The sequence below is a fragment of the Penicillium hispanicum genome, assembly GCF_028827665.1.
Source record: "Penicillium hispanicum strain IBT 35686 chromosome Unknown utg000006l_segment0_segment0, whole genome shotgun sequence".
NCBI lineage: Eukaryota > Fungi > Ascomycota > Eurotiomycetes > Eurotiales > Aspergillaceae > Penicillium > Penicillium hispanicum.
This window is the reverse complement of record NW_026623198.1, coordinates 948,562-975,851: the sequence shown is the minus strand read 5'-3', so window position 1 is coordinate 975,851 and position 27,290 is coordinate 948,562. Positions and strand designations below refer to the sequence as shown.

At 51.4% G+C, this 27,290-nt stretch overlaps 10 protein-coding genes across 10 annotated transcripts; 7 read left to right on the top strand and 3 right to left on the bottom strand.

The window, feature by feature from the left end:
• Nucleotides 1-622: 622 nt before the first annotated feature.
• N7459_006730 (Ssl1-domain-containing protein) lies at nt 623-2,907 on the bottom strand (the record flags this gene model as incomplete). The annotated part of the gene is made up of 5 exons (XM_056945898.1): nt 623-959; nt 1,015-1,268; nt 1,606-2,233; nt 2,301-2,636; nt 2,693-2,907. 5 exons carry the CDS (start codon nt 2,905-2,907, stop codon nt 623-625), a joined length of 1,770 nt encoding a protein of 589 aa, XP_056797897.1.
• A 236-nt stretch (nt 2,908-3,143) lies between these two features.
• On the top strand, nt 3,144-6,714 carry N7459_006729 (M1 family metallopeptidase; the record flags this gene model as incomplete). Its single annotated transcript, XM_056945897.1, has 11 exons — nt 3,144-3,403; nt 3,520-3,689; nt 3,761-4,185; nt 4,245-4,466; nt 4,534-4,651; nt 4,706-4,822; nt 4,874-4,899; nt 4,959-5,291; nt 5,349-5,791; nt 5,849-6,061; nt 6,120-6,714. 11 exons carry the CDS (start codon nt 3,144-3,146, stop codon nt 6,712-6,714), a joined length of 2,922 nt encoding a protein of 973 aa, XP_056797896.1.
• Nucleotides 6,715-7,417: 703 nt separating this feature from the next.
• Nucleotides 7,418-8,255, top strand: N7459_006728 (Rab family GTPase YPT1; the record flags this gene model as incomplete). The annotated part of the gene is made up of 5 exons (XM_056945896.1): nt 7,418-7,440; nt 7,461-7,584; nt 7,647-7,694; nt 7,750-7,977; nt 8,061-8,255. The coding sequence occupies 5 exons, from the start codon at nt 7,418-7,420 to the stop codon at nt 8,253-8,255; spliced, it is 618 nt and encodes a 205-aa protein (XP_056797895.1).
• Nucleotides 8,256-9,345: 1,090 nt separating this feature from the next.
• Nucleotides 9,346-10,432, top strand: pmp47 (putative peroxisomal membrane protein Pmp47; the record flags this gene model as incomplete). The annotated part of the gene is made up of 3 exons (XM_056945895.1): nt 9,346-9,452; nt 9,522-10,252; nt 10,314-10,432. 3 exons carry the CDS (start codon nt 9,346-9,348, stop codon nt 10,430-10,432), a joined length of 957 nt encoding a protein of 318 aa, XP_056797894.1.
• Nucleotides 10,433-12,255: 1,823 nt separating this feature from the next.
• Nucleotides 12,256-14,628, top strand: N7459_006726 (WD repeat protein; the record flags this gene model as incomplete). Its single annotated transcript, XM_056945894.1, has 1 exon — nt 12,256-14,628. One exon carries the CDS (start codon nt 12,256-12,258, stop codon nt 14,626-14,628), a length of 2,373 nt encoding a protein of 790 aa, XP_056797893.1.
• A 669-nt stretch (nt 14,629-15,297) lies between these two features.
• Nucleotides 15,298-16,269, top strand: N7459_006725 (WW domain-containing protein; the record flags this gene model as incomplete). Its single annotated transcript, XM_056945893.1, has 2 exons — nt 15,298-15,389; nt 15,441-16,269. 2 exons carry the CDS (start codon nt 15,298-15,300, stop codon nt 16,267-16,269), a joined length of 921 nt encoding a protein of 306 aa, XP_056797892.1.
• A 789-nt stretch (nt 16,270-17,058) lies between these two features.
• On the top strand, nt 17,059-19,289 carry N7459_006724 (phosphate-sensing transcription factor PHO4; the record flags this gene model as incomplete). Its single annotated transcript, XM_056945892.1, has 3 exons — nt 17,059-17,607; nt 17,672-18,710; nt 18,796-19,289. Coding segments are annotated over 3 exons (2,082 nt in total), but the record flags the coding sequence as incomplete, so codon positions are not given.
• Nucleotides 19,290-19,850: 561 nt separating this feature from the next.
• On the bottom strand, nt 19,851-21,955 carry N7459_006723 (uncharacterized protein; the record flags this gene model as incomplete). The annotated part of the gene is made up of 2 exons (XM_056945891.1): nt 19,851-20,843; nt 20,915-21,955. Coding segments are annotated over 2 exons (2,034 nt in total), but the record flags the coding sequence as incomplete, so codon positions are not given.
• Nucleotides 21,956-22,521: 566 nt separating this feature from the next.
• N7459_006722 (ubiquinol--cytochrome-c reductase subunit 2) lies at nt 22,522-24,118 on the top strand (the record flags this gene model as incomplete). Its single annotated transcript, XM_056945890.1, has 4 exons — nt 22,522-22,761; nt 22,829-23,003; nt 23,102-23,961; nt 24,023-24,118. The coding sequence occupies 4 exons, from the start codon at nt 22,522-22,524 to the stop codon at nt 24,116-24,118; spliced, it is 1,371 nt and encodes a 456-aa protein (XP_056797889.1).
• Nucleotides 24,119-25,613: 1,495 nt separating this feature from the next.
• On the bottom strand, nt 25,614-26,829 carry N7459_006721 (putative mitochondrial DNA replication protein (Yhm2); the record flags this gene model as incomplete). Its single annotated transcript, XM_056945889.1, has 4 exons — nt 25,614-25,668; nt 25,753-26,425; nt 26,542-26,638; nt 26,713-26,829. The coding sequence occupies 4 exons, from the start codon at nt 26,827-26,829 to the stop codon at nt 25,614-25,616; spliced, it is 942 nt and encodes a 313-aa protein (XP_056797888.1).
• Between the last annotated feature and the right edge of the window lie 461 nt (nt 26,830-27,290).

Sequence of the window (27,290 nt, the reverse complement as noted above, 5' to 3'; positions counted from 1 at the left end):
CGAGGGAAGATGTGCCTCCAAAAGTGAAAGTAACAATTATGGAAAATTTACCTACAGCATTCATTATCCCACCATCCATTTGTGGTTTTCTGCACCCCTATCAGGTTTCTCGCAGCCAGGCCCTGCAAGGCAGCATTTTTATTTCCCTGGGACTCAGTCTCGTCCGAAATTCCTGCCTGTTGATCTATTCATTGGCTTGCCGTATTCCCATGCCACGTTCGGTCACCTCGGGCTTCTTGTACCCTTTCAGTGACAACCATGGTCCAAAGAACACGCTTCCTAAGCCTCGATCTGCTTGTAATGGTGGCTCATATCTACTCGAGTACGGAGCAGTTATTCGGCGTGGATTATGCTCGAACTTTGGTTTACGAATGGTCTAGGTGTTACGCGTTTACACAATATATACCGTTGACCTTTGTTGTGTCTCTCGTCTAGCCTTTGACCATTTCTGTTCTGCACCATGTTGTCCAGTCGATCCAACCGGGAATTATCGTTTTGCCTATTTCAGTTATAAAGAAATGATATTGTTAGAGATCCAGTCCCACACGATCTTCTCGCCAGGCTATCTCCAACCCCAAAATGATTGTAGTATCCGGGAACAAGATTCGGTGGACAATTATGATCAAGCCGTGCCATCCGAGCATTCCTCCGCTTTTTTCTTCACCTCATCATCTTCCCATGGTTTTCGCCGCCGTGGTTTCTCGCTTGAGATGTCATGCCCTGCCAACACCGTGTCAGGTATCTGCTGAATCCCTGGAATCGGTTGCCCTGTTGTAATGAGCTCCACGACATGGGCAAACGAAGACGGGTAAATAGGTTCTGAGAGGCTCAGAGTATTGACACCAGCAGTATCGGGTAATTCTGCCAAAGTGTTCCCTTCTTGAGGCTTTTCGGTGGACTGTGATGCCAACCAAGATTTGTAGGCCGAAGAGTTAATGGGTGGCTTGAGACATTCTTTCCTGTACCCAAAAGTTAGCCAGATGACTGAATTAGAATATAGGTGATCGTGATAACCGTGAGAAGAAGAAGCACTTGGCTTGTAAAACGAGATCATCATCACGGTTCATCTCCGCCTCTGTGGCGGGCGTACCCGGATGACCGAGGATGATTGCAAGGCCATTTGCGAATTCAGGGTCGGTTTGAAAGGCATAAGTCCGCATCCTCTCGAAAGGAGCTAATGATTGTGGTGAGGATGCCATTGTTGTAAGATTCATCTCATGCCACCAAGCAGTTTGAGAAAACGGGAATGCGGAGTAGTGGGGCGGAGGCTACATAACATAGCAACTACAGCCGAGGCTCACACGGTAAGAGAACATCCGTCAGAATGGCGGTTTTCAAAGCAGAGATCTATGTACACCGCCACTCCCTAAACCCCCCCTGCCTATTTTAAAGTCCTTTGAGAAGGTCCAGCAAAGAGCAACGCAAGCAAGCATGAAGGCACTCCTAACCGGTTATCTCCATTCCGTCCGCCTGGGTTGGCGCATGGTCAGCTCGGGTGTTTTTACTCTGACACCCCGGGCAGTTATGCACAACTTCGTGAGCAAAAAGATCACAGTCGATACAGAAATGATTTTGGCATGCCGTGCACTCATACCGACTGCTCACACTCATCCCCTTCACGTGGGTTTCGGGGGGTTGCCTCTGATCTTCCGGGGGCACAGCAGGGAAGGGCAGGCCACAGGCAAAACAAGTCGAGCTGCTCGTGGCTAGATGCCATGGTACTTCAACCCAGTTGATGAGAGGGAATAGATGGTGATATGAGCGCGCAAGATGCGTCGAAAGAATGAGGGTAAGCCCACACGAGGGACACTCGGCCGGCAAGCTACACACTTTGCTACCACAGCGGGAGCAGAGATATCCGCCTCGCGATGGTTTAGAGTGGCATGCACATAGCGAGGGCGTTGCCTCCACAGTTCGAGAAGGAAACCCCATCATGAGCAATGAGCTTGCGGATTGCTTCTGGGAGTATGTAGCTGGGGGGGTGGTCACATCCATCACCAACTCCCGAAAATGTTGCTCATTGAGTGCCACACCATACGCGGTATCCTCCCCTCCATTAGTTCTGGTGCAGAGCTCCCGGCATATTGCCACTTGAGCCGCGAGACCGACAATGCGTACGAGTATTCTGTCGCTTATCAAAGTGTGAATTGTTTGATGAACATCACCAGGATCCGAGGAAAGAAGGGAGCCGAAAATGACAAGCACTTCCCGCGTGCCATGACTAGGGGTGTGACTATGGGAAAGTTAGTATATGAACCCCTCAGTTGTCAGGGCTGTTGCATCGAACAGGGGAGACGTACAAGAGAGCACCCCGAGCCATTTCAAGGCCATTTTGTAGACTGGGGAGCCCTTTCGGGTCTTGGACTTTTAGTGACTGAATAGCTGTGAGGTGCTCCGCTGGGTTGCCGCTCATATCGCTGACTCGGAGTGCCAGGCCGTCTCTCAGGCCTAACACGCCGAGTTGGGAGATGGGGTTCTGCTCGAAGAATTCTCGCACAAACTCCTGCGCATAGCGAAGTGTCAATAAATACCGCGTTGGCCGTAAGTCCTTCTCTGACATGGATTGCGAAAGATCTAGGATTAGGATGAGATGCCGTATGATGCCGCGCTGCAAAGGAGTCGTGTCTTTCAACAGCCTGTTTGAGACTCGCTTAGTATCCGAAAACCAAGTAGGCATGGAATGGTGCCTCACCTCTTGCGCTTACCTGCTTCGAGCAGGCCCTCGACAGTCGAGCTGATGGTGCCATCTGCGCCCTCGACCAGTGTTTCCCAAGTTCTGGATAGCTCCCACTCCGCACCTCCGCGCTGTTTTCTCTTCCTCGGTCGCATCCGGTCATTCCGAGTTACCTGAAAATCATCCTCGTCCTCGGTCACATCTCCCACGTACTCCTCATCAGAGTCGGCCATGGTGTTCCCAGGAAGTTCGAGGTCGACCGGGTAGCGGGAAGTTCGTGGATTCAAAGCGCGGGAATGCTAGCCGCCGAGAGGGTCCAAGCTCCGACGGAGCTCCGTCTGGAGAAACCTCTAATCCTTCGCTTGCTGCGCATTCGTCCCAAGAAAAGTAGCTCGCGGGAGGCCCTAACAACATGCCAGGTCCAATGTTGACCTACCTTTTCTAGCATTTGTTTGGTTGTGAGACCCCGATGTGGGGGAAAAGATCCATTGTGGCGGCCAGGCGCGCTGGCGTCGCAGTCGAAGGCATTATTATTCCGCACCCAATCGCTCTCCGCCTCTACCCCTCTGCTTTTTTCTCCTCTCTTCCATTGTCCTCTCGCTCCCCTGATTCACGTCCGCGAATCCCGATTCCTACCTCGAGACTTCATTTTGGTTTTCCTTTCCCAAGGCACTGCTCTGCTGAAGCTCGCATGATGGCGACCACAAATAGAGATATTCTGCCTGACGTGTGAGTGATGCTCCCCACCTCTCTCCACTATCCATCTCGGAGTCTGTCTCAAATGGTTCATCTGCCTTCCAGTGATTGCGAAGTTATGGCGAATAGACACAGACTAACAGCCACAGGGCAAAGCCAGTCAACTACCACGTTTCCCTCTTCGACTTGCAGCTTGGTGGCTCATGGGGCTACAAAGGTGTTGTGAAGATTGATGCAACGGTCATGAGTTCCACCAAGGAGATAGTTCTCAACTCCAAAGAGATCGATGTGCACGAAGCTAAATTGCTGGGAAAAGATGGTGGGTCTCCGTAATAAGCACAGCGCACAACGAGGTTGCGAAGAGACAGGCTAACCGGTTCTTACCTCAAGGCGCTCAGTTAGCCAAGGCAACAGAAATCACCTACGACAAGAAGTCAGAACGCGTGCATCTCAATTTCTCGCAAGATGTTGCGCCGTCTGATATTATACTGTCCATTCACTTCACCGGGACCATGAACAATGTGATGGCTGGCTTCTACCGTTCCAAGTACAAGTCCGTGGGAGAACCTACCGCAGACACCCCCAAAGAAGGTGACTTCTATTACATGTTGAGCACTCAATTTGAGTCATGCGATGCTCGAAGGGCTTTCCCTTGCTTTGACGAGCCGAACCTAAAAGCTACATTCGATTTCGAGATTGAGATCCCCAAAGGCCAGACAGCGCTCAGCAACATGCCAGTTAAGTCAGAAAGAGATGGGGGCAATTCAGGCTTGAAATTCGTCACTTTCGAGAAGACCCCTGTGATGAGCACCTACGTAAGTGGTCACCAGGGGTATCCATGGCCTCATAATTAACGTAATGTCATGTCATGCAGCTCCTTGCCTGGGCAGTCGGTGACTTCGACTACGTCGAGGCTAAGACCCAGCGCAAGTACCAGGGAAAGAGTATTCCCGTTCGCGTCTACACCACAAAGGGCCTCAAAGACCAGGCTCACTTTGCGCTGGAATGTGCCCACCGGACGGTTGACTATTTCTCGGAGATCTTTGAGATAGAGTATCCACTGCCTAAGGCCGATCTTCTAGCGGTTCACGAGTTTGTAAGTGACATCGCTATCTGCTTTGATATTCCAGCAAGTCTGTTCCGGCTGACTGTGCTGTGCCCAGGCTGCGGGGGCCATGGAGAACTGGGGCCTGGTCACTTATCGGACAACCGCCGTTCTTTTCGATGACGAAAATTCCGATAATCGGTATAAAAACCGCATCGCTTATGTGGTGGCGCACGGTTAGTAACCCAGGTTCATGGTAAAGCTTTGGCTTCTTTGACATATCATATCAGAGCTGGCTCATCAGTGGTTCGGAAACCTCGTCACTATGGACTGGTGGAATGAACTTTGGCTGAATGAAGGCTTTGCGACCTGGGTCGGCTGGCTGGCTGTCGATCATTTTTACCCAGGTGAGCATGTTTTGACAGTATTTAATACCGTGGTCTCTAACACTCATCTAGAGTGGAATATCTGGTCTCAGTTTGTAGTACGCAATTCCCGAGGTATTTATCTTTGTCCCTGAGATCACTGTTAACATTGCCACAGGCTGAAGGTGTGCAACAAGCATTTCACCTAGACTCGCTGCGAGCATCCCATCCCATCGAGGTTCCCGTTAGAAATGCCCTCGAGGTAGACCAGATTTTCGATCATATCAGCTACTTGAAGGGGAGTTCCGTCATCCGAATGCTGAGTGTCCACCTTGGCCGGGAGACGTTCCTCCAAGGTGTTGCCGAGTACCTCAAGTCCCATGCATACGGTATGCACCAACCGGAGACTTTGTGGTGGCCAAGTTCTGATATAGCCAAAGGAAATGCAACTACGAATGACCTGTGGTCTGCGTTAAGCAAAGCCTCTGGTCAGAATGTGCACGGTTTCATGGTAAGCGCCTTTCTCCACTGCTTCACCGTGAACCGACCACTGATAATCCATTTCAAGGATCCCTGGATCCGCAAGATCGGATTCCCCGTTGTTACCGTGGCGGAGGAACCTGGTCAAATTAGTATTCGTCAAAACCGGTTCTTGTCCACTGGGGATGCGAAGCCCGAGGAAGACGAGACCACCTGGTGGATTCCTCTTGGTGTCAAGTCTGGCCAGAATCTGGCTGTTGTGGATTCTCGCGCCCTCACCAAAAAGTCAGATACTGTTGGAGGCATTGGCGAGGATACCTTCTACAAAGTCAACAAGGACCTTTCTGGATTCTATCGGACTAACTACCCCCCGGCACGCCTAGAGAAGTTGGGCAAATCCCTTAATCTCCTGAGCACCGAGGATAAGATTGGCTTGCTAGGTGACGCTGCTGCTCTTGCAGTCTCTGGGGAGGGTACCACGCCATCTTTATTGGCTCTCCTCGAGGGTTTCAAGGAAGAACAAGACTATCTGTGAGCAGCCCTATGATGACTGATGGCAATCAGCTTTTTCTAACATTCCATCCCCAGTGTTTGGTCTCAAGTGTCCTCGTCTGTTGCAAATCTTCGCTCTGTATTCTCTCAGAATGAGGCTGCCGCTGAGAGCCTGAAGAAATTTACGAAGAGTCTCGTCCGCGTGGCCGTAGAACACATCGGTTGGGAGTTCCAGCCCAATGAGGACTATCTCATTGTTCAACTTCGCAAGCTTTTGATTGCCATGGCTGGAAATGCCGGTCATGAAAGGTGAGAAATACCTTGAACCAAGCGGCGGGTGTCCTTTGCCCTTGCTAAAAGTCTGTAGCATCGTCGCGGAAGCCAAACGTCGATTCGATCTTTGGGCCACCGGTCAGGACAAGGCAGCCGTGCACACTAATCTCCGTTCGGCAATCTTCAGCCTCAATGTGTCGGAGGGTGATCGTCGGGAATACGATGCCGTTAAGAAAGAGTATCTACAAACGGATTCTGTAGACGGAAAGGAGATTTGTCTGGCTGCCATGGGACGCACCAAAAACCCTGCTCTGGTGAAAGACTATTTGGACTTTGTCTTCTCGGATAAGGTGGCAATTCAGGACATGCACAGTGGTGCGGCGGCCTTGGCTGCCAATGCCAAAGCTCGGCATCTGTTGTGGGAGTACATCAAGACAAACTGGGAGTCGGTCGAGGCCCGTCTATCCTCAAACAATGTTGTCTTCGAGCGGTTCATTCGCATGGGCCTGTCCAAATTTGCCGACCACAATATGGGCGATGATATTGCCGCTTTCTTCAAGAGCAAGGAGACAGGTGCCTATGACAGGGCACTCGTCATCGTTTTGGATAACATCCGTACTAATGCATACTACAAAGAGCGGGACGAGGCGCTGGTTCTTGAATGGCTGCGAGCCCATGGCTATGAGTGAAGGCCCTGGTGTATCAAAGCGCCCATTCTTAGCAACAGGTTTTCACCGGAATGACAGCAAGCGATAGAAATATTGAAGTCTTCGGGGCTGGAAGTGGGCGTAGATCATCTGCCGTAGATCACCTGTCATGCGTAACTGAAGACTGATGGGGAACATGGTTCCGAATAAACTTGCAGGTGGACCAAAAGAGTAAATCTGTATCAGCGTTAGTAGTCTTTAGAAATCATCAGAGCCGACAAGAACCTGACAGGGAAATGAAAGTCAAATCAATGCAGTTGGCAAACAGTATTGTGCATAAAGCGGGCCGTTGTATTTATAGCGGGTGACCCAGGCCGCCAAGCCGGTGAAGTCGTGAAACAAAGCTGCGCATCAGGTGCATCTGCCCACCTGCACCTCCTATCATTTCAGGCGTTCATCAATCAAGTCCCTCCACCGCCAACACCACCGTCCCATCTCTTGCTCTTCTCTGCTATATTCTACCTGATCTGGTGCTTTGGCCATATCCTGGTTGATTATCTTAAAACTCTCATCATGAACCCCGAGTGGTAAGTCACTCTTGTCTATTTTGCCTCTCCCCTCTCAGTCGCCATGTCCAACGCTGGCGCAGAACCTTCTGCCCAAAGCCATCTTTGGCACTCTGATGGGGATTCGACTGACGTATTATTGATTTGACAGAGTACGCCTCCTTCGCCAGTCTTTCATCATGGCTATAATTCCTCGGCGCCGGTCTGACCTAACCAAAATAGATACGATTACCTGTTCAAGCTTCTCCTCATCGGAGACTCCGGCGTGGGAAAGTCCTGCCTGTTGCTCCGCTTTGCCGATGATACCTACACCGAAAGCTACATTTCGACTATTGGTGTGGACTTTGTACGTTGACGCCGACTCTGCGGGACCAAGGCCGGGCTGTCAAGCTAACCCATCTTCCACAGAAAATCCGGACCATTGAACTCGATGGCAAGACAGTGAAACTTCAGATCGTATGACCTTCTCCCCATACCGTGCTCATAAACTATTGCTGACTCGCACAAATAGTGGGACACTGCTGGCCAGGAGCGTTTCCGCACCATCACATCTTCCTACTACCGTGGCGCGCACGGAATCTGTGTGGTGTATGATGTTACCGACATGGATTCCTTCAACAATGTCAAGCAGTGGCTTCAGGAGATTGACCGATACGCCACCGAGGGTGTCAACAAACTGCTTGTCGGCAACAAGAGTGATATGGAGGACAAGAAGGTTGTGGAGTACACTGTGGCAAAGGTACCTCCTTATAAGAAAGATATCTCTCAGATCCCTGCCAAGGGAGACGACTTGCATGAGACTAACCCTCTTTTTTTGCGTAGGAATTTGCCGACAGCCTAGGAATTCCCTTCCTCGAGACTTCAGCCAAGAATGCGTCGAACGTCGAGCAGGCCTTCTTGACAATGGCACGACAAATCAAGGAACGCATGGGGACAGCCACCGTCAACAACAAGCCTACTGTGCAAGTCGGTCAGGGCCAGGGCGTCCAGTCTGGATCGGCAGGCGGTTGTTGCTAGATGACATGAGCATCCACTTGTGCAGTGCGGTGTCTTTATCGGCGCAGTAGTAAATTGTGGATGAGGGTTTTCTATTGCGACGTGGTTCCCACCGACAGTCAGGCTTGTCGAAGATACCTACCAACACAAACACACCTACCACTTTTTCTCGGCACTTTCAAGATTACAGAGCATTCGAACGAGGATTTCGTTTCGCGAGTGTCACCAGGAGAGCTCTTCCGTGTTTCTCTCCCCTTTTCTCTATCTTACTCCCCCCTGCCTTGCTTCCCAGTCCTTTAGACGGCCCTATGTTGTGTCGTGTCGTTCTGCGTTTGCTTCCTTATCACTGATGGTGTTTTCCTCTTTTCCTAGCCGCATCTCCCTTGGCCCTCCAGGCTCTGTGTCTTGCTTCTACTTTTTCTCTCTCTCTCTCTCTCTCTTGTAGGTTGGATTCATCTCTTCTGAATGGATTAATGGCAAGGACGTTGTTTTCTTTTGCTCCATCCTTGGATATTTCAAGGAGCTCAGCCTTACCCTTCGAGTTCCGCATCGTATCTGCTATGCGTATTGTCTGCCATTTGCTACCATTCGTCGGATCCTTAGAGATATGTTCCCAGAAGATCCAAGGTAAGGCCCGGCATAAATCCAAAAGCGCACCGGCGATCACATGTAAACGCTATGCATGCGCCTTGGAATTTAGAGGATATTTGGGAGATAAAATCGAAAGAACGCCTACCAGTGCCAAATACTCACAGATTATCTATAAATCTGAAGCCCGACAACGTTGCTTCACAATAACGGGGAAAGTTCGCTGGGCATATGCAGCGTTCATAACCCGCGAATCAATAATAATTGTGATGGGTCGGAATCCCCCCAAGTGGAGTGAGTTGAGAGGAGCCGAGGCACAGCACTCGGCAAAACGTCATGAACATCTCCCTCTCCCAAAGTCCGATTCATTATCGCGCCCTTTTTCTTCTTGAACCCTTTCCTTAGCCCCCCTTCCGCTCCTTTCGAACCCTGCGTCCATCGATTTTTATTCTTGATTATCCCCGACCTAACTCCGCAATACACCAACTCGTCTCGTCACCCCTGCGGCAGACTACCCCCAATCATGCCTGAACAGCAGAAACCCACCCCTTCCGTGGCCGTTCAGCAGAGCGACAACATCGCACACGCGTTGGCAGGTGCTGGAGGTGGAGTCTTGTCAATGGTTTTGACGTAGGCTACCCCGCGCTGCTGGTACTCCCCGGCCCTATAAGCTCAAACATACTAAGAGTCATTCCCCAGATACCCTTTAATCACACTGTCAACAAGAGCTCAGGTCGAATCCAAGCGTGCGCATTCTACTACTCTCGACGCTGTCCGTCGCATCGTCCAGCGGGAAGGTATCTCCGGTCTATATTCGGGCTTGGAGTCCGCCTTATTTGGGATCAGTGTCACCAACTTCGTATATTATTATTGGTATGAGTGGACTCGAGCGGCCTTTGAAAAGGCCGCCATTCAGGCTGGCCGGGCCTCGAAGAAACTCACGACCGTCGAGTCTATGATTGCGGGTGCTATTGCTGGTAGTGCCACAGTGCTCATCACCAACCCGATTTGGGTTATCAACACCCGCATGACGGCCCGTAGGTTCGGGTCAGACGAGCAGGCTCTGCCGGGAGCACCGAAGAGGAACCGGGCGTCCACCATTAGTACTTTGATGGATTTGCTACGCCAAGAGGGCCCCAAGGCTTTGTTTGCCGGTGTCCTGCCTGCGTTGGTCCTGGTGATCAACCCGATCTTGCAATACACCATTTTTGAGCAGCTAAAGAACGTGGTAGAGCGACGCCGTCGAATGACGCCCAAGGATGCCTTTTATCTCGGGGCGCTCGGCAAGATCATGGCTACTAGCATCACCTACCCCTACATCACCATCAAGAGCCAGATGCATGTGGCCAGCAAGGATGGCCCAAAGGAGAGCTTGAACGGCAGTCTCAAGAGAATCATTCGCGAAGAGGGATGGACTGGGCTGTATAAGGGTAAGTCTGTTTTATCTGTATCTCGGCACTGTTGGTTCTTCGTTGCTCACTTTTCATTAAGGTATCGGCCCTAAGGTGACCCAAAGTGCTGTCACGGCTGCATTTCTCTTTGCCTTTAAGGATGCTCTGTACAATATGATGGTTTCAATGCGCAAGCGAGCCCATCCTGGTCGCCAATAGACGCGGATCCCTTTACCCGAGATCTTGTAAGAGAATTCTCTTACATCTCCGGCAGGGGTACCTTCACATCAATATCATAAACAGCGACGAGTGTATTTACTGATAATGGAAGACAGTCTCTCATACTCTGTTAAACCACCTTTGTCCCTTGATCATTTAGATTCTTGTTGATGAAACTGTACATAGCATAAAGCGTCTTCCTCCAAGATACTGTATTCTATCCTTTGAGTTGCTTCTTATTATTGTCTCCTTGACCTCAAGTGAATTTCCATGGCGGGTACAGTAGTAAGTCAAAAATTTCCGACCCTCTTGCTAGCATCACACTTTGCCTGTCATGAAGCAATTCTAGTCTCTACCAGCATCTCTAAACTTCGGGTGAAAGGTTCACTGTATCGGGTTGTGTATCTCATCTAGGACTAAATGCAAGAAAACGTATCCTATTATCAAGGTTCAAAAATATCTTAAGGCGGCAGTGTATATCAGGCAGTGAAGATGGTAGTCGGAAACTTTTGGCTCGCTATGTACCATATAGAATGGTAATATTTATAATATAATGATGTGCGCTCGGCGTTTGATGTCTCGGAGCATGCTTAGTATATATTAATATTAAGAATAAACAACCCAACTGTCTAGGTATATATGTACCTACATAGATAAGGTAAAATGCCTAACGCCTTGACCGCCTTGACCGCCTTGACCGCCCCGCTAATACCGCGTCTCGCGTTTGCGCGATCGCCATATCCACTTCAACTTCGCAGTTTTTTAGTACTGATACACACCTGTGCGGCATCCGACCTGAAAACCAGAAAATCGCCTGTATGTGTTTTACTTCATTCAATCTCAAACTTCCACTAATGATCTCGACTTAGGCCCTCTCCCCGAGATCGAACACGCTACGAGAAACTTGAAGATTCGATCAAGTTATCACGCTCTCTTTTCGACCCTACCTCTTCTTTCAGTCGAGTTATGTTTCACTCGTGGATACTATGTCTTCCAGTCCATAGTTCTTGACAGAGTTTCTTCTCCGTGAGTCTACTAGTGAACCGGCCATCAATCAAGCAGACAACTTTCCGGATACGCTCCCAGATACCTGCTATCATAAACCTCAGATGGAATTGATCAGCAGACTGGAGTGATGTCTCTTTCATCTGATATTGCTACACTGAGCCAACTGTGTTTGCAATTCCCGCTGCATTGTTCAATTGGTGAGAAAGCTAGCACTATCTATCACGATATGAGCTTAGCGCTAACTACAAAGACCAGGATAGGTGCTCTTGGTACCAATGTCTTACAGTCAGATACGCATGAGAAATAGGAGCCAAGCTCCCGGTTTTACACATACCTCTGTGAAGCCATATATCGAACGTGAAGCCCAGCGATTATTGCGGAAATTTCGCCACGAGTCTTCTCGGCTACCCCAAGGACAGAGCTCCAACGTTCCAAGCCCTGTCACCCATGGACACACTGCATTTAGTCTAGAAGAAGGGGGATCTGAGGATGTCTGGCAAACGCCAATAAGTGAAAGGGTGGAGAACACTCCTCTTACTCTCCCCGTCAAAAGTCCCTCTCCCTCTGCTTTGACTCTGTCAATATCGAATCACACCCTTCCTCCATCTTCGAACTACCACCAGTCATTTGAAAAAACAGATCTACGAAGGAATGTGACGGTCTCCAACGCAACTCGGAACGAATTAGAAAGGATCCAGCCCTCGGATGAGCCAGTGAGCCCGCTGCCTTTGAGTCGATTACGATCGCAAGAACCTGTCAAAGCCACAGCTTCTTCCACAGGAAAGCTGCCTTCACGTCGAAACTGTCAACTACCCATGTCAACGTCCGAGTATAAATCGTCTTCTAGCCCCTCTGAGTCTCCAACACCGAGCAGCAGAAATGCAGCTCCCCGGCGGTCGGGCCGATCAAAGAACCAACCGGCCACCTATAATCTAAGAGTCTTGTCGGGATTGGATAAAGAAACAAATGAAACTTCAGACAATTCTGAAGAGGAATCGCTACCTCAAATGTCTGATGTGCCATCATTGTCTCGAAATCCACCTTCAACACTCCCTCCAGCTGATGGCCACATTGTGCGGCGCAGCCCAAATATCCCAAAATTCATCTGGAATCGAGAGTTGCGAGGCTGTAATTCCAACGATCAATTCCACTCGGCAGTGAACTCAGATCTCAAGCCATGGAGATGGTGGAAAGGCGCATCCAATGATGTTGTTGCTCTTGCTTGGTCACCTGATGGCACGAAGTTCGCTGCCGGTGCAACTGCCCAATCTGACGAGTATAACCGCGGGAACAATTTGATTCTCGGTGATATTGTGCAAAGCTCTTTACATGAGCTTCCGGATCACTGGGTTCCCCGCTCGGTCCCATCCAGTGTTAGTGATGAGCGTCTATTTACAAGTGTGACCAGTGTAGAGTGGGTTGAACAACATCTATACACTGCAAGCTACGATCATACTGTCAAGATTTGGGATGTTGGATCTCACCAACGCCCCTCCTGCATCCAAACTTTGCGGCATGAATCCCAGGTGGTGGTCATGGCTCTTTCAAGTGCCATGCCTAATTTAATAGCTACCGGTTCAAACGCATTCGGCCTATGGGATGTTCGTGAAGACCAGAATCCAGGATACATGGCTTTGCCTATTTGCCGCGATTCCCGTCAGAGGGCTGATATTGATCTCGCACCAACAAATCTCGCATGGGGGCACACTGCGGAAACGAAGCGCTACTTGGTCGGCGGAATGGTGCAACGGATTCCCGATGAATACAAGGTTGCCCCTTGCGGCCATTTGGCGCTATGGAGCCTTGAGGAGTCGATCCCCATCCTAAGGAAGGTCACTCCCGACTCCCAAAACATATTTGACGTCAAATGGCATCCTTGCTTGCCAAGATTTGCAACTGCGACCACCTCGAGTCCAGCTATGAGTCTTCCCCCTGGTACACGCTCAGTTGTATCAGTTTATGATTTCATCCAATCGGGTGAAAAGACTCTAGTCACCAGCCAGTTCCCTTGTCCCGCACTTGACATAAATGAGGTCACTTTCTGTCCAATGGATTCCACTTATGTCACAGCGAGCTGTACCGATGGAAATACTTATGTCTGGGACGCCCGGAATCCCGGAAATATCCTTCACAGACTCCAACATGGCGATCCGCTCAGTCCGCTCAATCATGAGTATCATCGAGAGGTCACCGATTTCGGCGTTTCAGTCGCTCTTTGGGGTACAAGTATTGGACAATTTGTTACTGGCGGCTCCGATGGTGTCCTCAAGCAATGGGATATCCGGCTATCTTCGGAAGATGCACTCGTTGCTAACATAGCAAGCTTTGAAGATGGAATTACCAGCGGGGCTTTCTCCGAAGACAAATCACACCTTGTTGTTGGTGAGCACGGAGGAGGAGTACGGGTCTTATCATCTGGGCCTTATGCAGACACCGATACAGTCACATCTACTCCAAAGGAGTCTGACCCGACCAAGTTTGGCTTTACACCCGCCCCTTGTCCGTCTGACAGCGTATCTGGGATTGAAATTGCCAAGAAGCTCTTATCCTCAGACCAGCTCCTTCGCGATCCCATTTACGGCCCAGTACAAGGACCTTGTTATGAAGGCCCTTATGCCCAATGGGCCCGTAATCTCAAAAAAAACACACCATCCGATCAAATTGGGCGTGTTCCCCTGCTAGAAAAGTACCAGCTTCGTCAGTTTTCCGGGCCTCCAGTGGAGGATCGGCATGGGCTGGACAAGGATACCAGGAAGCACATCCGAAACCAGATTCTCATTGCCATGAGTCGGAATGCTCGACCTTTGGGAGCTGTTGAGCCGGGAATTAAGAAACGCAAGCGTGAGACTTGTGTCAATACTGAGAGCGATGACGAGATACGCCATGTCCAGGGTCCCAACAGCAATTGTTCACAACCAAAGCTGTCCGACTCGAAAAAGAAGAAGAAAAAGAAGAAGCCGAATGGGGAGAAGGAGAAGCGAAAAAGAAAGAAGAAGCGACACCAGTCCTTGATCACCAACATTGAAACTGGGGTCATCGACTTAACGGGTGATTCGCCAGAACCAGAAACTCTCTTCGATGGGTCCTTATTTCACCTTGAGAGCCTGGAAGAAGATCTCGAGGAGGACTATTGGTGGCCAGAAAGTGGGTATGTGGACGCTAATATCCATTCTAGCGATAGTTCATAGCGATTGAAGGCGATGGGAAAGCCTTGATGGCTGTTGTCTTGGGTTCGGCGATGGCATAGCATCGGAGCACGGAGCACTGCCTATTTTTTGCCCTCTATTGTTGTGTCCTTTGAGCGAGCGAGCCCCCCTCTTAGCAGGCTTTATGCATTGGAATATGTAATCATATCCTCGAGCAACCTTGGAAGACTAGCTGTAAAACGAAATGCTTCGTTATTCACCCTGTGGCAACGCAAGTGTGAGCTTTCTTTATCAGTGAGGGAGGAGGTTCCTATACTTATCCCCGGCTAAAGTGGTCAGCTAGCTGATGCGACAGCGATGTAAACCTGGGTATTGTACAGCAGTGGAGATAACGAGGGCAAAATCATTCATTTTGTTCCAAATCATGCTTGGAATCGTAAGCGCTGGAATATTACTTGGGACCAACTGGGAATGGGAATGGGAATGACGTCGCACTGCCACTGCGGCGCAGGGCGATTGCGTCCTAAGGCAGGCGACCCGCTTAATCCGGATCATCGGGCTGGGTAGTTCCAAGGTTATATATATAGTTCGCTCCGCTGCTCTTTTCTCCTTGTCACCTCTTTGGCAGATTTGCTCTCAGTGTCCCTGTTGATCCAGTAACTTCTGCTTCTGAATTTTTACCTCCATTTCAAATAACATTCTGGGACGTCCATGTCATCGTCGTACGCCCCGCCGCCCGGCCCGCCGCCGCCTTCTGTTCCCGAGGGTTGGAAAGCACAATACGATACCAACTATCAGACATGGTATGTCGAACCTACTACTAACAGGAGAATCTTGAATGGCTGACCAGTCAGGTTCTATGTTAATCTCGCGACCGGTAGATCACAATGGCAACGACCTGAAGCATCTGCCCCACAAGCCAACGACGCCCCTCCGAGTGAACCACCGCCGTCATATGATCATGTTGGCCAAGCTGAACCCACCGTGGTGACCAAGACAGGGGATAGGAAGCAACCCATGTCATCGAATAATCCATACAATCAAGCAAATTCGTCCCGGGCTGGCGCTAGTCCAAGTATGATTGATGAAGACGCCCGGCTTGCCGCGAAGCTTCAAGCTGAAGAAGATGCGCAAGCGGGAAATAGCAGAGGCAGGGGCACTTCTAGCGCGGCAGGAGAGTACTACAATGATCCTGGCCGGCCACAGTCTGCCATCCCCTACGCTCCGGGGCCGTCCGCGCCGAGCCCTGTATCGGATCAAAAATCTCGCAGCAAGGGCGGCTTTCTCAGCAAACTGATGGGCAAGAGCTCCGGTGGCAGTTCGAGACCAACACCGCCCCAATCCCAGCGGCCTCAATACGCCTCGTATCCTCAGCAACCTCCCCCGACTAGCGGGTACTATGGCGGATACCCACAACAAGCTTCACGGCCGGGATATGGCTATCCTGTAGGATACGGAGGGTACCCCCAGCAAGGTGGTTACTATCAGCAGCAACAACCACCTCCACAGAGACATGGTATGGGAACGGCTGGTGCGGCTGCTCTAGGCGTTGGTGGGGGGTTGCTTGGTGGGCTACTTATTGCGGACGCCGTGGAAGATTTGGAGGATCACTCCGACTATGACAACGGCGGCTGGGATGATGGTGGTGGTGGTGGGGACTTTGGAGGTGATGGTGGTTTCTAAATCGTGACTCTGGTTCTACCCTCCTAGGCGTCCAGATTGAGCCTGTACTGTCATGCTATAATAATTTTCATGCCCTGGTTCTCGTCTCTTTTGTGTACTGCGGATCAAACCGTCATGCTCCAAAGAAGAAAGATGGGTTTGGAGTCGAGTCCCAAAGATCACAACTGTCCCAAATCGAGGGCGGTCATCGTTCCGACGGGGAGAGAAGAAATGGATAAGTAGTAACTGGCGTGCCTCGCCATCCAGGCGAGCACTCAATCCCTGACCCGGGCTGCGCTGCCATCCGGCTTCCGTCGGCTTTGGACATCGGGTGTGCGTAGTTGGCTTCTCCGAGACGCCCCGGTGCGCACCCGTCAAGTAGAAGCGCGCCCGCGTGAACTCTGCCAGTTTTATAATAATTTGTCGCCTACTGTCGAATCTCCCTTATTAGGTAGGCGGAGGAGTAGGTGAACTGACCGCCTGTCACGGAGGGGTGTACACTAGAGAGCGGCAACCGCCGATCGGGGTAGACGAAGAGGCACCAGGGCTCTCTTTTCTCTCGGGTTCTGGTTCGCTCATTTCCTCCCCTCTCCCCCCCGGCTCTCCTCCCCTTTCTTCCTGTACTTGCCGCTCTGTAGCAGTCTCCGGCGTGTGTGCTGGCAAGTGTTGTCTCTCTTTTTTCCTTCCCATGCCGCCTGGAAAGGCTGCTGTTCCTTTGCGTCTCCCCCTCCGCCTCCCCCGCTCTTCGTTTTGATTTTATTGGCTTGGCTTGATTGGCCGCTCGCGAAATTCTTCTGGGAACCCAACAAGGAGCAACAGCCAGCCATGTCATGGCCAGAGCAGCTTCAGGCGAATGCGCTCATCACCGCGCCCGGCGAGGATGAATTTTCCAATTTCCTCGAGTTCAACATGCATTTTCCCGATCTTGAGGGGCACGGACCAGCACATTCCCAGATACAGGAGCAACAGCATCATCATTCGATGGTGCACCCGCCCACCACCACCGCCCCAGAGAGCACCATGGCCTCTGATCCGCGATCGCATCCGCAGTATTCCGCTCCGATGGAAGGACTCACCATGGACTTCGGCAATCATGGCTCTGGGCAGTCGCACAATGGTCCGGTGCCCTACTCCACCCCCAGCATGACCCCCGGCTTCTGCGCTCAGGATTCTTCCCAGCAGTCTGCGATATCGGGGCAACCTCCCTCCGCAGGACAGCAGCAGTACATGCAGGGCCAACCCATGATTCCTCCGACCCCGAACAGCATTGAACTGCACGGGAATGCCGCCCGATATCCGCAGCGAGTCGATGACAACACCGAAATGTACGATCGCTACTCACGAATCCAGGAAGAACAGGTATGTCACGACTAGAAAAAACTGCCTTTCTAGGGAGGATTTTGTTACTCACCATTGTGGCTAGGCGCTCTACACTCCTCTTGTTTCCCCTGCCATGACACCACTGGAGAACCAATTCCGACTTCCTGAATATACCATTCCCGGCGAATACTTCACCCCTCTCACGTCGCCCGCGCTGGAGGCGCAGAATTCCCACAGCTCCAACAATGGCTACCCATACCACGCACAACAGATTTCGGATGTTGGATTTGTTCCCACCAACGCAGAAGTTAATCCTCTCGCTGGAACCTCGACTCCGCCCTCCCCCAGCATCATTCGCAAGAGCCACCGCCGACGACCCTCAACCGCCTCCCGGCTCTCTGGGCGGAGCAAAGTCAAACAATCACCTTCTATCCGAGCGCAGACGCAGCGCAGGGCAAAACCAATGCCCAATTCGGAGGAGTTTTACCACAGTCTGACCCAGGAGCTAAACAAGCCGCAAAATAATGACGTGCGAACCCTTCAGGCTAGTAGTAATGAAGGATCAGGCCAGGACTCTGTCTCCCCAGAGCCTCTGTCTGAGCCGTTGATGCCACCTCCAGCACTTCCTCCGCCGCGCAAGTCACCTGCCATCACCCCGCAACCACCCAAGTCTCCCGGGACCGCAGCTACACCGGCGATGCTGATGCGTATTCAGCGGTCGCGGCATACACAAGATCATTCCGGTCAATTCACAGGCCAAGCTCAGTTGGAATACCATGATGAGGTCATGGAGGACATTTCATTACCGGAGGCGGCCACTCCTCCACAGCCGCGTCCCAGCATAAGTCGGATCGATACGAGCGTGCGCACTAGTACAGCCAGCCCCGTCGTATCTACGAATGTGACCCCGTCGTTGGAACCTCGTTCTGCCCCGGCCGATCAAACACCCGGCGGGTCTGTTGCCATTAGCCCGCGCACGGTTGCTATGCCCTCTCCCAGTGGGCCGGTCCCGAAGAGGTCAGACCCAGCTCGGACTTCAGTTTCCAGTCGAAAACGACCCAGCATTACTTCCACACAGGCAAGTCCGCAACTGCGGCCGAAGATCAGTCCAAGTATTCAGCCGTTGATGCGTGGCGGGGAGAGTGAGTAAAGAACACATTTCGAAAAGAAAAGAAGTTTCCTCTATAACGAAGTTTGAGAGCTGACAAATCTTTTTTCTTCCGACAGACATCTCGCAAGATGCGCTTTATTTGGCATCTAAGTCCAATTACCAACATATTCTCGATGGTACCTTGCCGTCTGGTGTGTCCTATCCGGAAACTCTGGCCGAGAACCTGAGTTCTAAACGTACCAACCACAAGTTGGCGGAGCAAGGTCGCCGCAATCGCATCAACAGTGCCCTCAAGGAGATTGAGGCTTTGATCCCAGCAGAGTTCATTCAAGCCCGACAGATCAAAGAGGCCGCAGCTTCCGCAATCAAGCCTGGGGAAAAGGAGAAAGAAAAATCAACCAACCAGGCCATTAGCAAGGCAAGTGCTGTCGAAATGGCCATTGATTACATCAAGGCATTGAAGAAGAGCTTGGATGAAACCGCCACGAAATTGGCAGCAACTGAAGCCAAACTCGCAAGTGTCAGCCTTGATGATGGAAACAGCCCGACTGTGACCACCGAGAAGGTCATCAACGGCAGTCATGATCCGGACTCAGAACGCAAAAGTTAGTCGTGAAAATTGTACATCAGATATGCTGAACGTGGGTCTTTAATTCCCTACTTGTTTGTTCTTCGTTTTTTGTCTTATCTATGAAAGTGCATTTGGGAGGCCGGGCTGGATATTATGCGGTTGAAAACGGCGACTTATACGGATGTGTAATGATCTATCTTCTGGGTTCCGGTGATCTGGTAGCGTCGGTGTTGTGTTGTGATGTGTTTTATTCCCCCCTTCCTTTTCTGGGAGGACCGTTGCTTTGTTCCGCCAAATACCGTTCTTAGGACTGTATCATGATAGAATTGAATATATATGTATCCTTTACGCATACATAGTCTCGATCTTTTGCGGGATTGAGCCGAAGTATTTAGGTTCATTGTCGATACTATGTACCTGGGGACCTATGTAGGAAATCCCCTAATTACGTTTTCTACTTGGCCTCGTTTACTCTGTTCGTAGTTTTATGACGGGATAAAGACTGGCAAGTGGCAACTGGAGGGATTCCATCGCTCATGTAACTGTACACAAAGAGAGGGGGCTGGTGTTGTCATGTCTCGCTCTGATGCTCAAGTTCTCTCAATAATCACGAAACACTGCCACCATATCATCCAGGCGAGCCACTTCCGCCAGTAACAGGGCCTCTTTGTCTTTCCAGTGCTGGAGGTGCTCTAGTTCCCCCTCGGTGAGATATTGTTCCTCATGGCCCTTAACATCACTGCGTTCGGTTTTTTCAAGAAAGTCCTTGAGGCGATCTCGCTCAAACTTGATGCGCTGCAAAGTCCGCGACATGGCCTTGTAGGTGTCCTCCAAGATGCTGCTACAGACCCGGTCCGGGTCATAGTACCATAGAAATATGGTCTTGGAAGGTTGGCGTTGCGCATCTTTGGGTACTTCCTGCAAGTCCACAAACCCACCGGACTGCATGCTAGCTAGAGTTTGCCGAAGATCCTTGATTGGAAGCATGCTGATCTCTTGAAGCCGCTTTTCGTCCAGTTTTCCTTTAGCATGAAGTACCCGTACGACGCGCAAGGCGACGTCACCGTAGCGGGTCTCGATCATCCGTTCTAGCTCTAGATGTCGTAGCTTGCGAGCCAGGCCACGGAAGCCAATGCGCCAATGGGGGACATAGGCGATCTCTGCATAGGAAGTGAGGTTGTAGGGAGCCTGCTCAAGAAGACGTAGATGCTGGACAACTTCGTACATGCGATTTGCCCCAGCTGAGGAATCATGACTGCCGTTAACACCATTTTCTAGCGGCCGCTTCCCACTAGAATTAGACTGCGAGGGATCTAAAGGCCCAATAGATGAGGATAGATCCAAAAGCGGGTCAATATCCTCCATGAGCTTCTCAAATTCGATCGGAACGGACCACTGCTCTCCTTCTTCACCCTCTCGAGGGATTTCTGATGAATCTCGACAGCATGTTGTGACGTACTCAACCCGACGAAGAAGACATCCATAGACCTTCGCCGTCGCTGCAGGCGCATCCTGTACGGCAAGGTCGACAAAACGAGCATTTCGTAGAGCGACATCCAATTTCTCATAATTTACCCGAACGACCAACCCCGACTGCGAATTTGGTCAGTCCCCATACCACTCAAACGAGTAGAGGCGGATTCTGGACGACCGGAAATACTAACCTCCAAAGGAATGTTGTCAAACCCATCCTCATCCTCAGACCAATCGTTTTCTTCATCCTCATTATCTCTCATATTATCACCATTCGGGCCATTTTGAATCATCAGCCGCTCATGCGAAGAGCCAGAGGTGTCATTACCAAGCCTTCTTTTCACACCCCGAGGAAGACCATCGACCATCAATGTCTGGCTGAGGTCGCTGTGTGTTCGTTCAGCTACCAGTTCCTGCGTCTTCGCCAAGATCGCCTCCTCTTGCCTCTTTCCCTTCAATGCCTTAATGTCGGACCGAGCAGAAATTGCTCGCTTGGATTCTAGCCAGTTATCTGCTGGGCTCTGGAAGTGTGCGTCCCGAACCTTCTTGAGATACCCATGAGATGCCAGAACTTTGAGGGTAAAATTGAGAGGCGCCGGCTTCCCCTCCATCTCCAGGGCATGATGCGTTCCATTTATCCCCCCCGACTCGCCGCCCTCCAACCCATTTTCACTTGGACTGATCTCTTCTTCACTATGCTGGGCTCCATTTGGAACCGCGGGCTTCAGAATTTGGAGTTTGGGAATGGCTTGGAGTTGTTGCACCGAAGCGTGTCCAAGGTACAGAATTTCTTCCATGACGCTAGCAGCATACTCCCCTAGCCGGGCCTCGATCATGTGTAGAATCTTCCCTGACCGCACGAGGTAATATGCCGCCTGGGGGTTTGCTTCATAGTAGGTGTTGCCATCTTCGAGAGAGGTGAAGTGGTAAACGAGGTGATGCTGAATCATGGCAGTGAGTCCATGTTGCAGCTGGCGATCGGACAGGCGGGAGTAATATTTCAATCGAGGGAATGATAGTCGCTCATAGCGTTGTAGGGTTAAGAAGACGCGCTGTGAAACATCGGCGCCGTTAGATTTGGATTCTTTAAAGGAGCAGCCCTCGCCGCGCCAATCTCTCTCTTGAAGTGCAACAGGAGAACTGTTCAAAAATCCAAGATAACTCACCGCGAAGAGTTCGCCAAAATTGTCTTCAATCAGGAGCGCGCAGAGCTCTACGGCGTACTGGGCAGATCTGTTAGTATGGATCCAAGGCTGGACAATCGAGGAACTGGAGCTTGTCGCAAACCTGAGACATCATCATGGCATTTGTTGGGGGCTATTCAGCCTCCAGTCCTCGCAAGGAATAATTGAGGTCACCGTGACAGATTCATGGAGAGTGTGTTCAGGTGCACGAGCAATGGCGGGCACTTTTTTGCTTATCAGTCACGTGACGGCCAGATGATTCGGCGCCGGCAGCGACGAGACACGCAAGCAGATTCTAGTGAAAGAAGGTAGGGAGAGGAGTACAATAAAAGAGCAGCTAGGTAGCTTTCTAGAGAATGTTTCTGAATCCCCGATCTTTCTCTGATCAACTGCACTCATTACGACCGAGTAGAAAAGTAATTCCGGTTCCGTCCGACTCGTCACCGTAGCCAATCAGCGCGCGAGTAATCACCAGCCCCGACATCTTGAAGCTTTTCGTATCCCGTCGACTTCCCTCCACGGACGCATCCCCCCTCCTCAATTGCTCCTTCCCCTTTCAAACCCATTTGGGTTCCTGCTTCCTTTCCTCCTCCCTCCATTATTTCCGGCGCACAATGCTGTCACGGTCTTCCCTAAGCCGAAATGCGCCGCGCGCTCTCTCAACCGGCCGTCGGGCCATGGCCTTTGCTGCCAACCCGACCTTCCAGTACGACGTTTCCGAGGCTGCCGGCGTGAAGGTTGCCAACCGTGAGGTCAATGGTGCTACCGGCACTCTGGCCCTGGTGGCCAAAGCCGGCTCCCGCTACCAGCCCTTCCCCGGGTTCTCCGACGCCCTCGAGAAGTTCGCTTTCAAGGTCAGTCCCACGGCTATCCATCCACCATCGCAAAATCGACTTCCCATACTAACTGGATCGTCTATAGACTACTCTCAAGCGGTCGGCGCTGCGGATCACTCGCGAGGTTGAGCTGCTGGGCGGTGAGATCTCGTCGACACACTCGCGCGAAAACATTGTCCTCCGTGCCAAGTTCCTTGCGAATGACCTCCCGTACTTCACAGAGCTGCTGGCCGAGGTTGCGAGTCAGACCAAGTTCGCTGGTAAGTCACTGGGATATTTCTCTCTCCCATCGCCGAGGTGGAGATGTTTGGTCCTGAAAATGGGTTTGTTTGCTGATAGGAATTTTCCTCGTCATCAGACCACGAACTGAATGAGGTCGTCAGCCAGCTTCTGAAGTACCAGCAGCAGCTTGTCTACTCCAGCCCCGAGGCAGTGGCCATCGATGCTGCTCACGGTGTTGCCTTCCACCGCGGTCTGGGCTCTCCCATCACCCCGTCTCAATCCACCCCCTACGAGAAGTACATTTCAGGAGATGCCCTGGCTCAGTTTGCCCAGGATGCCTATGCCAAGTCAAACGTCGCTCTGGTTTCTACCGGCCCCAACTCCGCCGATGTTTCCAAATGGGTTGGTCAGTTCTTCAAAGACCTCCCCACCGGCAGCTCTTCCAGCCAATACAAGGTCCAGCCCACCGTGGCTACCAAGTACTTTGGTGGTGAGCAGCGCATCCCTTCTAAGACTGGAAACGCTGTCGTTATTGCCTTCCCCAGCTCTAGCGCTTTCGGCACAGCAGGGTACAAGGCCGAGGCTTCCGTCCTAGCAGCCCTGCTGGGCGGCGAGTCCACTATCAAGTGGACTCCTGGCTTCTCGCTCCTGTCGAAGGCCACCCAAGGCTATTCTCATCTGAACGTCTCGACCAAGAACCACGCCTACTCGGACGCTGGTCTCTTCACCGTCACTATTTCCGGTGCTGCCGACCAGGTCGGTGGTGCCAGCAAGAACGTTGTCGATGCGCTCAAGAAGGCCGCCGCGGGCGAGGTCACCAACGAGGACATCAAGAAGGCTGCTGCCCTGGCCAAATTCCGCGCTCTGGAGTCCGTTCAGACTTTGGAAACCGGTCTTGAGGCCACTGGCTCTGGCCTGGTCCACGGTAGCAAGGCCTACCAGATTGGTGAGATCGCTCAAGCGATCGAGAACGTTTCCGAGCAGCTGGTCAAGGAGGTATGTTTTGTCACCTTTCTGAGTGTTTCTTTTTTTTCGTATCTAACAGTTTTCATCACAGGCCGCCAAGAACTTCCTCTCCGGCAAGGCCACCCTCGTCAGCGTCGGCGATGTCCACCAGCTCCCATATGCCGAGGACCTGGGCCTGACGGTCTAAACCCCTTGTATACCATACAGCCCTAGATCGAGGGAAAAGCGTGTTTCCTCGTTTGGATTTGATGTGACCACTTGTGCCTAGATTCATTGCCGATATCTCCTCTGTTTTAAGGGTGTAGTTGACTGTAATACAATTGTACCTTAGTTGATACAGTCTCTGGGGGCGGGTTATCTACGATACGGTCTCCCCTGTAGTTTTGATTGAGCACTGCTTTCTCCTGTGTTGTAGTCTTCGTTCCTCGCTGCGTGAGTTTATGACTCATGGATCTAGAGCAACGGATCAAAAAAGAAACCAGGTGCAATCTGCAAGAAGAATGCATTTTCGAATCTATTCGTCGATACTGAATCCCTCGAAAGGCTCATTTGCACGTCATTTGGTTCCTACCTAAGTAGTTGTCGAATCACGAGAAGCAGCACTCTTCGAGCCCAGGCTCATAGAAAATGGCCATAGTCCCGTAAATACGTCTAGGTACGGTTCACTTGACAATTTATCTCTGCTTTCTTCTTCCCTCATTCCACCGGGTTGGATTTTAGATACCGATAGTCTGTTTTTTCTTTTCTTTGTAGCGAACACGCTCTTATTAGTGGGGCTCTCCTTGGATTTTGCAATTGATAACTACAAGGCCCGCATCCGAAATTTAATGTGGCTAATCGTGGGACGCAGTGAAACAAATCCGAAGAAAAGCTTAGCTTGGATGATGTGAAGAGCAAGGAATTCGAGGCACATGAGCATGAGCTGGTAAAGGATGTGGACTACCTCCTAGCTGAAAGTTGAGTGTTATTTAAGTGCACGATAATGGCCTGCAGGACAGTTTCGTGCAAGGCTACATTAGTCAACTCGATAGCCGAGGTCTACGGCACGGGGGCAGCGGGCAGAGAATATCTGCACTGCAGGGGAAGTCCCACTAACTATACCATCGGGGACTACCCCTACCCCCCACCCCCCGGGTGAATGGAAGACGCAGGATTAAATCGCTGACATTCAGTCCTACAGTAACTAGTCCACGGTAACTGATGAAAACCGCTAGATGTGCGAAGATCGGAAAGAGCCGATTTGCGCACCGAGATCGGATGATTCCTGTCGTCAGTGTTGCTGTGGAGTAATCTCCTGGAACCAGGCGGGATGAATGATTGCCGTAGTAGTAACGCAAAGTGCGGAAGATCAAACCACACGGCTCAACTTCCGGAATGATATGTGCTTGATTCGGACGGGACATTCTGGCGCGAGCGGAAACAGGTAGCAAGTCTACTCTATACTCTCATTTGTAGATAACAAGTCACGAAGAAAAATAGCAGCGGAGCTACTCAGAACAGAACGGTGTTGAGACACAAATTCAAGTGTTTCCCGTTGAGTATCACAATTGCGAATGCATTTAGTGGGTATCGGGTCTGTTCCTCGCAAGTTCAGACGAATTATAGATGTGTATGAATGACAGCACCGCGTTCCCTCTCTTTAACGACCGTCACATGGCAGAAGGGTATTTCAAACCTTCTCTTTAGTGCTTCGCGGTGACGCTGTCGCCGGTCAGTTTTTCGACTGCTTCTTTGGCCCTGTTTGGCGAAACAGAACACGTTAGTCCGAGCTATCACATCAAGCAATGATTACATCTGGGGAGGGAAAGGGAATCAACGTACATGTCACCAAGAGCCACCATACAGACGGTCTGCCAGATACCCAGACCCACACGGGGCGCCACGCCCCGGTAGAGACCGCGAATGCCGTTGGAGTCGTAGATGTACTTGAAGGTCTTACCGACCGTCAGGTTCTTGGGTCGGTTGGGGTCATCGGTCTTGCTCTGCATCTCGACACGGATGACCTCGATGGGCTGGTTCCAGGCGGATAGACCACCACCCAGACCCGATGCGACGACCTTCTCCCACGCAGACAGCTTCTGGCCGTCTTCCTTGCCAGTAACTTTGCGGATGGCGGACTCGGCCAGACGCGAGAGACCGAAGCGCGATCCCCAGTTCGTAGTCTGACGAATAGCCACCGCGTTCACACCACGGTTGATACCACGGATGCCCTCCTTCCGATAGATATCCATGAAGGTCGCGAAGGTGCTCGCGGGCTTGACGCCTTGCGCCGCCATCTTGTGCTTGGTAATCTCGACAGTCTTCATGCAGGTACAGAAGCCCATGGTTGCGTAGGCTTGGGCAATACCACCAGCCATGCCACCGCTGATACCGCCGATGAAGTCGTTGGCGCCGAGTCGGCGGGCCTGGTACTCTGCCTCGGAGGCGACGAACAGAAGGACGGCGCCCTTGGTGGAGGCCTCAATCCAGGCCCACGGAATGAGTCCCTGATAGTCTAAGGGTAAAATCCCAAGTTAGCACAATTTTTCCCCAAGCCTATAATTGAGCTTAGGCTGCCCCCATCCAGCCGCGTGCATCGGGGGAGCTTGGGTGAAGAGCGATGTGACATACAACCGAGGATCCCGCCACGACCCCAAATCCGACCCATGGCGCCCGCGAAGCTGTCGCCTCGGTTTGCGGCCATGGTTGTCTTGATCACTTCCAGCGGCTGGGAAGGGAAAGGTCAGCTATGCATCTGTACAAGGAAGCCTGGGGGGATATCAAGAAATGGCAAGAGCGTACCTGTCCCAACGATGTGACCTCAAACATGTTCAAGCCAGCGCCCAAAAGCAGGTTGCTGAACTTGACGGGCTTCTTCTCGAGCTGCGGCGCAGCGTCCTTTTCGGGAGTCGTCGACATCTTTTGGAACGGGGGTTGCGCTAAAAGGGGCCCTGACCAAGGGATGTAGGGGGCTTCGTCGCCTGGGAGTGAAGATGGGAAAGGGAAAGGGAACTAGAGACTCAAAGGAGTACAGGTTTTAAGAGCTGGAGGTTGATGGAGGAGAGAGAAAAGCGAGGCGCGCCAATCGTCTTATAGGGGAACATCAGCAGTTTGGGTCAGCTGGGGGAGGAGCTGGGCCGAGTCCCCAGTACCTGGCCGATCCGCACGTTTCCACCCATACTATTGGGTACTGGGTACCTCCCATACTGGGCTCGTCCCCGTCGCTTTAACCTAGGCAAATCGGCCACGCTCCGGACATCGGCAGAATCGGTCAGCAGTTTGGTCTACGCGGCTAACGATAGTCTATATATCAATTTGCCTGCAACATTTCCTATTGTTAGGACGAGGCATTCTTTTTCACTCTTGTTTACTTCACTCGG